Source organism: Melopsittacus undulatus, chromosome 7, assembly GCF_012275295.1.
Source record: "Melopsittacus undulatus isolate bMelUnd1 chromosome 7, bMelUnd1.mat.Z, whole genome shotgun sequence".
NCBI lineage: Eukaryota > Metazoa > Chordata > Aves > Psittaciformes > Psittaculidae > Melopsittacus > Melopsittacus undulatus.
Genome location: NC_047533.1, coordinates 72,687,645 through 72,702,521, shown reverse-complemented (window position 1 = coordinate 72,702,521; position 14,877 = coordinate 72,687,645). Strand labels below are relative to the sequence as shown.

The window sequence follows — 14,877 nt, the reverse complement described above, 5'->3', positions numbered from 1 at the left end:
TAAAGGTGTTTAGAAGATCCAGCTGAAGTTGTATACACCAACCTCAGGCAGGGGGATGAAGGGAACTGCTGTTTCCCATTGCTAATGGCTCACAAACTCAATGGCCATCTCCTCATCCTCATTCATCTCCTTCACTTCGGGTAGTCCTTATATAACTAAGTTATAGATATATAAAGAGCAGACATCTCCAACATACACACCTTGTATCTACCACCACTGAAAGCAGCCATTCTCAATACCACTACTTGTGTAAACAGTGCAAAACATCCCCCATCCCACATCAAATACCCACATCTTCTCATACACAGAAGCATCCTTTTCTCTGTGGTCTCAGCTTTACACACACATGCTGACACTACAGGTGTCTAAAGCCAGCTGAATGCAGTCCTGCCCATGGGTCTGTCCTTGCTCAACCCAACCTTCCCCTTCTCACTTTCACCCTTTCTCATGATACGGGAAATGCAAATTTCTCCTTTTGGGTTCAAAAACCATAAATCAGAATCCCAGAGAGCTGTGGGTTGGAAAGAACCTTAAAGCTCCTCCAGCTCCAACCCCTGCCATGGGAAGGGACCCCTTCCACTGGAGCAGCTGCTCCAAGCCCATGTGTCCAACCTGGCCTTGAGCACTGCCAGGGATGGGGCAGCCACAGCTTCTCTGGGCACCCTGTGCCAGCGCCTCAGCACCCTCCCAGGGAACAGCTTCTGCCTCAGAGCTCAGCTCAGTCTCTCCTCTGTCAGGTTAAAGCCTTCATGGGGGTTAAGGGGAACCTCCACCTACAGCCAAACATGACGGGAAAGTGCATGTCACACGGATCAGCCTGATCCCCCAGCAGTGCACACTGCCACAATCTTGGCATCATTTGGGTTCCAATCCCTTCCAGAGCCATGTCAAGTGTACATCTGAACAGACCAAAAAGGAGGAGGAAAAAACCAACAGGCAATAAACAAGCAGGAACACAGACCTGGGCCAAGTTCACCCAAGGCTCCAGAGCATCAGCAGAGCTGGTGATGAGGAGGCAGATTCAAGACCAAGCCAAGTCAGGTCGAGTCAATCCCTTGTGCAGGATCAGGGGCAAAAACTGCTAGGAAGGTGTGTGAGAAATCCTTGGTCACCCCCAAAAGATTCCATAGGTGTGCTGAACTGCTGCTAAACTGGAAACCACAACTGCTCTAGTAAAGCTCAATCTGCCTGTTCTGAGCTTAAATAGAGATGGGGGAAAATAGGAAGAGGGTGGGGATGGAGCCCCAGCTGAGGCTGCTCAGGGGGATGAAGGCCTATTAGTTAAAGCTGGGATAATTCCTCTCTGCCTCAAAATGCCTTTTTTCCAGTCTTGAATACAGGGGAAGTCCTGAGGCACCAGCTCAGCTGCAGGACATCCAGGCACTACATGTGGATAACCCCAGTGGGGATGGAAAACTGGGCTTTCCCTTCACAGAGGGACATCAGCAGCTCCAGAGATGGAGTCACTTGTGCTTCATGTCCCTTTTGAGGACTGTGTGCAAGATCTGGAATGTCTCTCAACCCATTCTCATTGTGTCAGTCTGTTCAGACCAAAACCTTTGCATAGTCCACAAGTATGTCAGAAGCATCCTATGAGCCCTCATCACTGCTGCTGTGCAGCTGTGCTCAGGCATGGCTCATCCATGCCATGTCTCTCAGATGCCCAAGCACCACAATGCCTTTCAGAGGTGATTTCACACCCTTTGCTTTTCCTTCTCTTTGTTTTCCTCTGCTAAAGCATGAGCAGCCCTGGAGGCTTCCTCCCAGGAGAGCACATGCAACTGTATTTACAGCCCCAGCACCACAAGCTGGGCTCTTGCAGTCTGGCAGGAGCTCACCTCTCTTCACATCAGGAGCTGAACAGAGCTGATGCTGGCACCTGGATGTTCTCTGCTGCACTGGGGATAAACCCTTGGCTCCCACCACTCGGTGGCAAAGGGAAGGCACAGGAGGTAACACCAACACAAAGCAGAGCCTCACCTGCATTGATGCAATGGGCTTGCTTCTGCATGTTCTCTTTTCCTCTTTAGTAAAGCTGCATCAGAAATCAGCCTTACCTGTGTGGGTTTTCTTTATAAGAAGAGGAAGCAATGGTTTGTGCAGGTTGTTTTCTTTCCCATAGGCAGCTAACTCAAGATGCACTGAATTACTCAACAGTTAATGAGGATGAATCTTATTTTGTTCTAAAGAAATGCAACATTCCAGATTGTCAGCAGGATGTAGTCACTAACAAATCAGCACATTGTAACATCAACATGTTTTTAATGCAAGCAGCTGAATGCTCATAGATTTAGGATGCTTCAATGTGCTGGAGCTCAGAAAACTATAAATCATGTGAATGTTATCTGTTAGGAATGATCTCAAACAGTTTGATAAATGTGGTTTGTTGATTGGAATGATAACTAAAAGCCAAGTGAAAATGGGTGCAGTTCATTCATGTGTAAGCTGGATTTCACTGGGACTGGGACTTTCTATCCTCCTGGTTTACATGTGTTACTATGAGGTTTTCAGGTGTCTTCTGAACAAATTAGCTCTGAAAACTGAAAAGTGAAAGTGAAGAAAGATCTGATTCTTTTCTTTAATCTGAAAACACATGTGCTTGAATGAATTGATAGTTTTTAAGGGTCCTAGCACTGAAAATGCCATTTGTTCCTTGAATGTGCTCCTTGTTCTTTTCAAGATACCTCAACTGTATAACACAATATATATGTAATTTGGGTTAAAAATACAGTAGAATATACAGTAATTTGACAGTTAAACTGGCCAGTGTTTGGATTAAACTATGGTCCAAAAGTGTCTAAATAAATCCATCGTTTTAAAGTGTTCCAGCATAGAAAACCAAAAAAGACATTTGTTGCTTCAGTTGCTTCCTGGTCTTTTAGAAATACCTTCACTGAAAACCAAAAAACATATAATTTTGGGTTAAAACTACAGCAGAATATGTGAATTTAACCAAAATGTGGCAGTTAAAATAGTGACTGATAGTTGTTAAATATGGTCCAAAAGTGAATGTCCACTTTTAAAATGTGTTCTATTTCTCTTCCTTTTGCCTCAGCAGGTAACGCCAGGTGATGGGAGGAAATCAAACCCAGATTAAATTCATCCTCTTGGGAATTACAGACAGACCATATGCACAGACACCACTTTTTGTCTTATTTCTATTGATTTACATTGTCACTCTGGTGGGGAACGTTGGCATTATCTCATTGGTTCAGGTGTCTCCCAGCCTCCACACCCCCATGTACTTCTTCCTCACCCATTTCGCCTTCATTGACATCTGCTATTCCACAGTCATCTCCCCCAGGATGCTGGCAGACCTCTTATCAGAGGACAAAACCTTTTCTTTCCCTGCCTGCATGATGCAATTATTCACATTAGCTTTCCTGGCTACTGTTGAGTGTCACCTGCTGGCCATGATGGCCTATGACCGGCACGTTGCCATCTGCCAGCCCCTGCTCTATGTGACCATCATCTCCAGCCGTGTCTGCTGGCAGCTGGTAGCATCATCCTACCTATTCGCCTTCCTCAGTGCCATTGTATGCACATGGTGCGTGTTTGGAGGTTCCTTCTGTGGTCCCAACCGCATTGACCACTTCTTCTGTGATGAAGTTCCTGTTCTAAAGCTCGTGTGCTCTGACACCCACAGCAGTGAGATGGTCATCTTTGCCTTTGTCACCATCAATGTGGTGGGCACGAGCATGATCATTTTGCTCTCCTACATCTCTATCATCTGCACAGTGCTGAGGATGTGCTCAGCACAGAGCAGGGCCAGAGCCTTCCACACCTGTGCCTCACATTTGATGGCAGTTTCCTTATTCTTTGGGCCAGCATTCTTCATGTACCTACAACCTTCTTCTAGCCATAGGAGCCTGGATAAGGTGGCTTCCATCTTCTATGCCGTGGTCACCCCCATGCTCAACCCATTCATCTACAGCCTGAGGAACAAGGAGGTGAAGGAGGCTCTGCTCAAGTGCAGGAGCAGGTTCTTCAACCACTGGCAACATAGAAGAGTTTTATCATTAAGGACATGAAGATTTCATGCAATGTCAGACAGCCTATGAGGCACTGAAGCAATGGGATTTACCACTAATCCTCATGATTCTATGTAGTTTCTTCCACAGTTCATGCACAAAAGTCAATGACAGTATTGAATGAGAAATAGCCCCACAAATCACTTCTTTCTTTCTTAGATGGATATCAAGAGGAGAGGAACCTCAACCTTCAATTAACTTCACAGTCACCACCTTGTATGAAGCAATTTCCGTGAATTATCCCAGGCCTCTTTTCCTCACAGGAAACACCAATCAGCTTTATCCGGTTATACCCTTGGTCACTGATAAATACTTATTTTTCTTGCAAGATTCTTGACCTTGTCCCTCAGCTCCAATAAAATTCCTCACTCTTACCTGTGAGCTCTTTATTAAAGCTGCTGGGGTGGGAGGGAACAGGAAGTGCAGTTTTACATTTGCTGGCTGAGAAAGAGTCAGAGAAAAGGCTTCAAAAGATTCATTGCATTTGTTTGTGCCTTTCAAAGAGCAGAAGTTGGTGGGAATCAAGGTCTCAAGCTGCACTTTAGTATATCAAGAGGTATCCCTCCCCAGGCTGCAACTTCCAAGTAGATTTCACTTTAAGTAAGAAACTGTAGACAATATCATTCATAATACAGGATGATGAATGGTGCTGAGGCTACCCAGTGTTAAGGACAATTTGGGCATATTAAGGCTTCATCCCGCTCATTTTAAGGGATGTCTTACATTCATCTGAAGTGCCATTTACTTAAATGGTGCAATCCATAGAATTCCAGCACAAGACAAGCACCCACATTCCATGCCCATGCTGAACTCCTGCTAACGCACACCAGGAAACACCAAATGGTTTATTTCATATAGGAGTTAAGACAGTGGCTCATTTCCATAGATGAAAGACAATCCTGAACACAGAATCGATCCTAACTGAGAGCTGTCTGCGTCTCAGAGAAACCAAAACACACTGATGGGGGAAAATATCTTTACCTGCTGTGAGTGGGAATTAACTGATGCTTTGAACAGAATATGGATGGTGAACAGTCTCTTTTGTGTGCTCTGGCAAACAGCAGCAAGAGATGAGATGTTCTCTTTTGTCTGCGGGAAAGTGGCTTCAGCCTTTACTCAGTGAAGGAGGCAGAACTGATGTAATCAGATGCTAAAGAGTTTGGCAGGACAGAGACCTTTGATATCATTGGAATCATAGAATGGTTAGAAAGGACCTTAAAATCATCCAGTTCAACCTCCCGCTGCCATGGGCAGGGACACTTCACACTAAGCCATGACACCCATGGTCCAACCTGGCCATAAACACCGCCAGGGATGGAGCATTCACAACCTCCCTGGGCAACCCATTCCAGTGCCTCAGCACCCTCACAGGAAAGAATTTCTTCCTTAGATCCAATCTAAACTTCCCCTGTTTCAATTTTAACCCATTACCCCTTGTCCTGCCCCTACAGTCCCTCAGGAAGAGTCCATCCCCAGCATCCCTATAGCCCCCCTTCACATACTGGAAGGCTGCTACGAGATCATAACACAATACTTCCTATAGAAACTTCACCACACCTTGTTTTCTTCCTCTGTTTTGTTGGATATTGCTGCTCAGACCATACATATAAAATCTTAGAGCCACAAGAAGCCCAAGTTTGGCCTCAAAATTCATCTGACCCAAGCTTTTGTGGAAAAGGGACCTAGAAGAGAAGTGTCATCTGTAGGGTTCATTACCCCACTCTGGTGTCTTTATTTCCTCTTGGCTTTAATAATGTTCTCAAAGCAGAGATACAGAAATACTCAAACATTTATCCAGACTTGGTGCTATGTTCCCAAGAGAGCTCTGGATTTCCATAGTCTTGTACAGAGTGGATTCAACTCTCTGAATGTCCAAGAGGAAGCTCAGTCTAATGTGCAGGGAGGCACAATTGTCAATTCCAGCAATATAAGAAAGAGGTCTGAGGTTTTGGAATACATTTTATACTGAGAGCATCACTGCATGATTCTGCTTCAGGCATTGCAGAGGAAAGGGTCTACACAATGCAGAAACTCCTGCTGGAGACACAAAATGCACACACCAAATATATACCAGATTTCATCTCAATCAAAGTCTAGTATTATACTTGGGAGAGAAGAAAGCACTATGGACCAGAGAATGACACTTGTATATAACGTTCAACTCACTGAACTCCCTCACTGAGAACACTAGCTCCTATTTTGCCCATGCAGGGACATGTTCCAAATAGAGAGGGACAGTCAGAGCAGTGAGCACTGTTGGGTGCAGAGGATGATGGCTCTGCTCTGCAGGAGCCTGGGGGCCACCACAGGGGTTTGCATCATTCATCTCTTTAAACAGAGCCAAAGGGGACACCACAGTGAGCAGGGACCATCCCACAGTACCTGAACTACAGAAATATGGCAGGAACAGAGACATGGGCCACGTTCAGCCAAGACTCCAGAGCATCAGGAAATCTGGTGATGATGAGGCAGGTCCAAGACCAAAACAAGACCCAGATGAAGTAAATCCCCTGGTCAGCATCAGGTCCAGCAGCAGTTAGGGAAATCCAGTAGCAAACCAAGGTCACCATCAAACTATTTCATAAGTGGACACAACTCGTTCTAAACTGGAAACCACAATGCCTCTAATAAAACCCAACCTCCCTGGAGGGAGCTTAAATAGAGATGGGGGCAATTGGGCAGAGGCTGGGGATGGAGCACCAGCTGAGGCTGCTCAGGGGGATAAAGGCCTATTAGTTCAGCCTGGGACAACTCATCATTGCCTCAAAATGCCCATTTCTCACCCTTGAGTACAGTGGAAGCCCAGAGTCACCAGCTCAGCTGTTGGACATCCAGGCGCTACATGTGGATAATCCCACTGGGGATGGAAAACTGGGCTGTCAAGTGTGCACAGAGGGAAAACAGCAGCTCCAGAGATGGAGTCACTTGTGCTTCATGTCCCGTTTGGGGCCCTCTACAAGATCTGAAATGTCCCTAAAACCCATTCTCATTCTGTTGCCAAGGTCAGACTAAATTCCTTGCATAGTCCACAAGTATGTCAGAAGCATCCTATGAGGTGCTCATCATTGCGGCTGTGCAGCTGTGCTCAGGCATGGCTCATCCACTCCATGTCTCTCAGATGCGCAAGCACCACAATGCCTTTCAGAGTTGATTTCACACCCTTTGCCTGACAACAACCAAAATCCACAGGAAGCATCATTCTCTTCATCTCCAGGTGCACTAATAAACCCCAGGAACAATTTGCTGTAAATATGTGGATTTGGGGACGTCTTTCCCCTTCTTCCACACTGAGTGCAGGCAGTGGTGGCAAGTGACTGTCTACCTAATTCACCACTGATTATTCCCATAACTTTTTAAACTGGCTTTTCCAATGCTACTTAAAGAGAATTTCAGCCATGCAAAAAGAGTTCCTGCAACCATTTCTATTCTCACCATTGCCCCTTGTTACCATCTTCCTGTAAACTCACTCCTGTCTGTGATGCCTGACATTGTTGATGGACCCTGGTACCAGCTCCCATCAGCAAGGTTCCCCTCAGCTCCCTGCCATGATAATGCCAACCATGGCCCTTGTGCAGCTGTAACTGCCTCAGAAATGCTCCAAAAGTGGATGTGAAAGGTGGGGTTGTTGTGTGGTTTGCTCTAAGGGAGCCCAAAGCCCTGTTGCTTGCTCAAGCTGAGGTCATCTCCTCTGGGTACACTTCATCCCCACACTAATCAGCACAGAGAAGAGATAATGACCTGCTGTGGGCTTTGTCACCTCCTGGGGCCCAAAGACATTCACAGTCCCCACATCCCCACATCCCATCAAATAGGAAGGGGGTTTGCTGATGCTGGTTCATTGCCAGGCTCCCTGCACAGCTCCAGCCACCTTCATCTTCACATCCATCTGTGAGAGCATCAGGAGGGCAGCAGAGACAGAGCTGAGATGTAAGTGAGGGGCAGCATCTTTCAGCCCATCATTCTCCTGTGCTTCTCTCTTGGCAACAAGCAGCAGCTCCTGTCTTCATCTCCTGCCCTCCTGCAGGCTCCTGGGCTTCTTGATGATGCTCTGGGCTTCCCAGGGAGCTGCTTGTGCTGTGTCCTCCCCATGCAGCTGCTGAGAAGGCAGGTTTGGAGATCAGCCTCATGGAGAACACCCTCAGGAGGCTTCATCTCCTCACTGACCACAAAGGGTTCCTGGATGAGGACCAGAAGCTTTCCTGTACAGGACATTCAGGGTGCTCCCCATTGCTGAGATGAGGCAGCTCCAAAAGATGACTCTTGTCCCTACAAAAGGAAACAAAAAGAACAGTAGAGATTGCTGAGCTCTGGGGGTGCCTGTTTCTATTGAAGACTTCAGGAACAGGCAAAAGACACAGGAAAAGGTTTTAGAGCAAACAAAATCTGTCAGGAGGGAGGGGAACCAAATCTAAACCTCAGTGTAAGCATGAAAAGGATCATAGTATGGATTTGATTGAAGGGACCTTAAAGCTGATGCAGCTCGAGCCCCTTGGTATGGGCAGGGTCACCTTTCACTAGAGCAGGTTGCTCCAATCCCAGCCAATCTGCACTGACCATAGGTCAGGAATTCTTTCCAGTTAGGAAGAAGCCCAAGCAGAGAGGGAAGGAGCGGGTAGTTGGGAAATGCCCTCAAAAGCATGAAGGATCAACTCTGCACTGTGAAAGCACCACGTTTCTCTGTGTTCCAGGTGCAGCCGCATGGTCTGCAAGCCCCAGGCTCAGCACTAACGCAGGCAATGAAGTGCAGCACTAAGGTAAAGCTGCTCGGGTGTGCAACCTCCCCACTGCTTTCCACAGGGCTCATTGCTCAGCATCTTCAGGTGAGCCAGAGGAGCAGGCACCACCTTGTGCCATGGTGTTGAAGTGCTTGAGCACCCCTTTGTTCTCCCTGTGCTGGGACAGGACTTTCCCCAACCTGTTCCTCATTGATCTGTGCCTCAACTCTCCCTTTACATCCTGCAGGACTGTCTCTGAGCAGCTCCCAGCACACAGAGGCTTTTGCACCTGGCACATCCCTGCCTGCTGGACAAGAAACCTCCAGCCAGCAGCTCACACACAAAGCACCATCCAGCCCATGGCACAAAGCAACTGCACCCAAGTGACCCAGTTCAGCCTGGTGGGGTTCACAGAGGAGCCGGTGACTCAGGGCAACTTGTTCCTGCTCTTCCTGCTCACCTACCTTGTCACCATCGTGGGCAACCTGGGCATCATCATCTTGATCAGGGCCAGCCCCCACCTCCACTCCCCCATGTATTATTTCCTGGGCAACCTGGCCTTTGTAGACCTCTGTTCTTCCACCATCATCACCCCCAAGATGTTGGTTGACTTGATGTTGGAGAAGAAGAGCATTGCTTATGCTGGGTGTGTGGCTCAGGTCTTCCTCTTTGATCTTTTCGGGATAACTGAATTCTTCCTGCTGGCTTCAATGGCCTATGACCGTTATGTGGCCATTTGCCATCCCCTGCTCTACCCCCTTGTCATGTCCCCAAAGTGCTGTTTCCAGCTGGTGACTGGCTCCTACCTCATGGGGCTGACCAATGGTGTGGGACAGACCATCAGCATGTCCACCCTGTCCTTCTGCAACTCCAGCACCATCAACCTCTTCTTCTGTGACATTTCCCCTCTCATTTCCCTCTCCACGTCCGACAGCACCCTCAGCCACATCATCCTGACCACTGCAGCATCTCTCTTTGGTGTGTCCAGCAGCCTGGTTGTCCTGCTCTCCTATGTGGCCATCATCCCCACCATCCTGAGCATCAATTCAGCCGAGGGCAAGCGCAAAGCCTTCTCCACCTGCACCTCCCACCTCACCACTGTCAGCATCTTCTATGGGGCATGCTTTTTTATGTATTTATTCCCCAGCTCAGACAGCTCAAGAGGAGCAGATAAATGGGCTGTGGTGATCTACACCATAGTGACTCCCATGCTGAACCCCTTGATCTACAGCCTGAGGAACAAGGAGGTGAAGGAGGCTTTGAGGAGACTCTTGAAAATAAAGTGATATTGAATGTTTTAAGTTTAGGACCAGACAGAATGGAGATGTGGGGAGATGCTCAACTGTTGAAGTTTCTCAGATGGACAACATTTGCTGGGGGAGTCTTAAGCACCTTAACTTCCATGATGCACTGGCTGCTTTGATATCACCACCTGCATATACAAATAAGAACCTTGCAAAAGCTTTAACAATTCTCTGTACAGAGAGTTGATTTGTGGTGGAAAAACAATACATACAGGAAAAACCACCAACACATGCCAATGTGTGCATTATCTCAACCCCTAGAGCTGCAGCCTCTGCCAGGACTATGGTGAATCCTGGAGCCATGGCTGAGTCCTAGGGCTATCCTAGAGACACAGAATCATGGAATGCTTTGTGTTAGAAAGGAACTTGAAGCTCCTCCAGCTCCAACCCCTTCCACTGGAGCAGCTGCTCCAAGCCCCTGTGTCCAACCTGGCCTTGAGCACTGCCAGGGATGGGGCAGCCACAGCTTCTCTGGGCACCCTGTGCCAGCGCCTCAGCACCCTCCCAGGGAACAGCTTCTGCCTCAGAGCTCAGCTCAGTCTCCCCTCTCTTGGGCAGGTTCAAGCCATTCCCCTTGTTCTGTCCCTACATCCCTTGTCCCAAGCCCCTCTCCAGCTTTCCTGCAGCCCCTTTAGGCACTGGAGCTGCTCTCAGGTCTCCTCTTCAGGAGCCTTCTCTTGTCCAGGCTGCCCCAGCCCAGCTCTCTCAGCCTGGCTCTGGAACAGAGCTGCTCCAGCCCTTGCAGCGTCTTAATACATATCAACCACATCCCATATTCACAACTCACACACACACAATGATGTGCTCAGCTTTGCAGCACAGTTTATGTCTAAAAAGACAAGAGCAACATTTTCTGGCAGGTATCTAAGGTAGGAAAAGCATCATCAGCTTGAAGTATCATGAAGTCTGCCTGATTGTGTCTGGGTTATTGGTTTAAATCATATTCCATATACCATTCATTAAACCTTAGTCACTCAGGAGCTATATAAAAACACAATCTGTGCTTGAGTGTGCCATGATGCCAAAATCCTCCTATGAATCTTTATGTAAAGACATACAGAAAGCAAAACCTAACCCAAAACATAAAAGTCTGTTGGGTCTGTGTGGTTTCTTTCCCTAAAGAGACAAGGTTTGGGTCCATAACTCCCTAACATTTGTCCTGAGAATGAGAGAAGACCCCCAGGCAAATGTCAATGCCTAAGAGAACTCTCATGACCTGCCCTTGAAGCTTCATTTCATTCCACTCAAATCAGTATCGTTTCAACACTGACTTGATGAGAACTGAGTTGTCTAAAGGGGACAAAATGAATCATTCAGTGGTTTTAGCATGTGATGCACAGGCTGATGTCAGTCACTGTGGCTGATCCAATGCATTGGGATGGGATTTCTCCCGGTGCCTCTCAGTCTGCAGCACTCCAGGAAGAAATGCCAAAATCCAATTGGAAAGGACATTTGGGGTTGCTCTGCTTGGGTTTGTCTTTAACAGATCAGTGCCTATACTGAGCACACCAGCTACATCTGAGCATGAGTTAGCTGAATGCTGTTCTTCATCTGACCATTCTCACCCTATTGTTGCCAGCTCCTCTAAGAAGCAATTCACCTTACTCCAAAACAACCATCCTAAATAGCTTAATTCAGTACTACCTAGGAATTCCCACTTCTCACTGTTGACTGCAGAGCTCAAGTTATTCCCTGCACCAGGACAAAGGGATGTCATAGAATCATGGAATGGTTTGGGTTGGAAAAGACCTGAAAGCCCAACCCCCTGCCATGGGCAGGGATGCCTCACACTAGATGAAGTCACCCAGGGCTCTGTCCAACCTGGTGCCTGTTGACTTCACCCTGATAATCCCCACATTGAGAGCCCAGATCCACATCTGGAGGAGCACAGAGCTGAAGGATGCTCTGGGAAGACTCCTAGGAAAAGGTCTTGTTTCCTCCCACATTCAGGCTGGTAAAAAGATGTAATCAACTCGATGTAAAGAACATGGATGTTCTTGAGATTGCACCTACAGAGATGGTAACAGTGAGCACATAACATGGAGAGCTATGAAAGCCCTGAAATAGTCCTTAGGGTGCAGGGAGTAACTGAGGGCAATGGTGCAGAACACTTCATTGGGTGCAATGGCCACACTGAGTATCTGCTTCAAGGACCTGATCCTTAGGGAAATACAGGATGAAGCAATAGAGCAATATCCCCAACCACACAGCACAGGCAATGCTGGGACAGGAGAGGATGCACCTGCGTGCTCTGCCCTGGCAGATGAGCTGCTGTGGGGTTGTCACACAGACATCTTCAGCCTGCTTTTGTTCTTGTGCTCTCTACACTTGTGACCCCACCTTGGACCCTCATGGTGGGGATATGCTCTAGCTCACGGCTCCATGGGACATGTGGGATCCTGCTGGACAAGACCATGAGTGAGTATTCCTGGGTAAAAAGGGTCAGCAAGGGACACAGAATCACATTAGCCAAGAAGGTAAATCTTCAAGGGGATTCATCTTTCTTTTCTCTGTCTCCTCATCTCTCTGCCCATCCCTTGTGGTACCTGATGACAAACACTAGAATCAACACATGAGGCCAGGTAAGAAAATCATCAAGCCCATTGAGGAGCATCCAGCAGGAGAGGCAATTGAGAGAGGGTCCTCCAAACCTGACTGGAGCAGAGGGGAAGCTGCAAGGAAGCAGCAGGACACAGCTCATCTTCTGGTCTTCCTATGGAAGGGTCTATCACTTCCATTGCCTATGGAAGAGCTGAAGTAACTCATTCTTAGGCTGGCAATGTCAGGTGAGAGGAATTACAGCTTCTGTGCCTGTACTCAGCTGTGCAAACACACACTAGCACTGAATAACTGCTGCTTTCAGTAATGTGCCTAAAACCAGAGGTCCTAACATACACACATTGTAATTAAGGCTTTTCAGTGCACATCCAACCCTTCAGTGTTTGCTCATGCAAAAGACAAAGCTCAATGAGACAATGTTTTTACTGCTAAGACTGATGACAATGAATCCAACCAGACTGTGTTGGGCTGTAGCAGATGGGGACTCCACATGCATTTGTCTTCAGCCTCTATCTCCAGTTTCTGCATATGAAATTCAAATTAAAGAGTCTTAATGTATGAGCAATTTAATGTGACACTGAGATTGAGATCTCATATTCACAGAAGTCAGGGAATGCAAGGAAGTGTTCAAGGCCAGGTTGGATGGGGTTTGGAGCAACCTGCTCTAATAGAAGGTGTCCCTGCCCTGGACAGGTGGCTGGAACTGGATGAGCTTTAGGGTCCTTTCCAAACCATTTCATCATTCCCTGATACAAGAGCTCAACCAAACTATAAGAGTGCAGATTCTCTCAATGCTAAATTTACTCTACTTTTCTCTATCCTGTGTGCAGCTGTGCTATGGTACAGAGAGCAATGCCAGCACCATGGAAGCCCTTCCCTTAGCCCATGATCAAGACCCCACACACTGCAGCGATGAAGCAGCCACTGATCCATGTCTCCAGTTCAGTTCCTTCACCATGGAAGAGAGGAACCACAGTTCAATCACCAGCTTCATCCTCCCGGCGCTCACAACAGACCGAAAGCTGCAGCTTCTCTTGTTCATGGTGTTCACCTTAGCCTACATCACCACCCTCTATCTGTGACTATCTCACAACTAAAGAAGGAATTGTAGATGATGAGTCAGGTGACCCCATTCCCATGCTTATTCTACAAACCACATTGATAATGGTAGAAAAAACCTGTTTTTGAAAGCCAGTCAGGCATGGAGGATGGATGTAGTGGACTTGAACTTGCCTCACAGCTTAACAGACACAAGAAAATACATCCCAAGGAAAAGAATGGCAAGAAGTCTAAAGTATGAGGTGTCATTGAAGAGGCCCAAACGTGAGGAGAAATCCAATGAGCTTCCCAACTCCCTTTATTAGGGGGTCAAAAGCAGGAAGGGACAAAGCACCCCATTAGCAAGAACCACATTATCTGCACATGTCATGAAGACAAGGATGTCTCTTTAAAGAGAGAGTATGACCAAGCTTGTATGGGCACAGAAAGCCTCCAGCAGGCCCCACATCCAGGCTTTCACAAGACAAGCAGTCACAGCTATTTCCATCACAAGTGATGCTGCTCCCTGGCCCAAAGCAAGAAGTGCTCCTTGGGGACCAACCACCTTCCAGGAGTCATCAGCTTTAACAAGACCTTCTGGGCTTTACCAAGGAACTTTCCTCATCACCACAAAAGCTTCTCACAACACTTGCATGTGACTTACCTCATTCTTCATAACAAGACACCAGAGATTAATTAGCTGGGGAGAACAAGAAAGAAACTTTCTTCTTTGTGAACAAAGTTCACTTCTACAGCTGCCTTGCTTGACAGAGCTGGTCCATGTCCAAAGGCAGTGAGTTGGAGGGTCAGTGTGTTGGCATCTTTGTGTCTTAAGGACAATTTCATGGGCCTGGATCATAGAATCCCAGCCTGGTTTGGGTTGGAAGGGAGCTTAAAGCTCCTCCAGCTCCAAGCCCAACCCCTTCCCATGGAGCAGCTGCTCCAAGCCCCTGTGTCCAACCTGGCCTTGAGCACTGCCAGGGATGGGGCAGCCACAGCTTCTCTGGGCACCCTGTGCCAGCGCCTCAGCACCCTCCCAGGGAACAGCTTCTGCCTCAGAGCTCAGCTCAGTCTCCCCTCTCTTGGGCAGGTTCAAGCCATTCCCCTTGTTCTGTCCCTACAGGCCCTTGTCCCAAGTCCCTCTCCAGCTTTCCTGCAGCCCCTTTAGGCACAGACAGGTTTATGGAGAAAAGTTTCTCTCTTATTGCTCTCAAAGGAGCAAACCAACAC

The 14,877-nt window shown here is 47.6% G+C and overlaps 2 protein-coding genes across 2 annotated transcripts; both read left to right on the top strand.

Annotated features, from left to right (window-relative positions):
• Window positions 1-3,071: 3,071 nt before the first annotated feature.
• LOC117436449 (olfactory receptor 1038-like) lies at window positions 3,072-4,031 on the top strand. The gene has a single exon (XM_034064504.1). It carries the CDS (start codon window positions 3,072-3,074, stop codon window positions 4,029-4,031), a length of 960 nt encoding a protein of 319 aa, XP_033920395.1.
• Window positions 4,032-9,105: 5,074 nt separating this feature from the next.
• Window positions 9,106-10,032, top strand: LOC117436448 (olfactory receptor 5G3-like). The gene has a single exon (XM_034064503.1). It carries the CDS (start codon window positions 9,106-9,108, stop codon window positions 10,030-10,032), a length of 927 nt encoding a protein of 308 aa, XP_033920394.1.
• The last annotated feature ends 4,845 nt before the right edge of the window (window positions 10,033-14,877 follow it).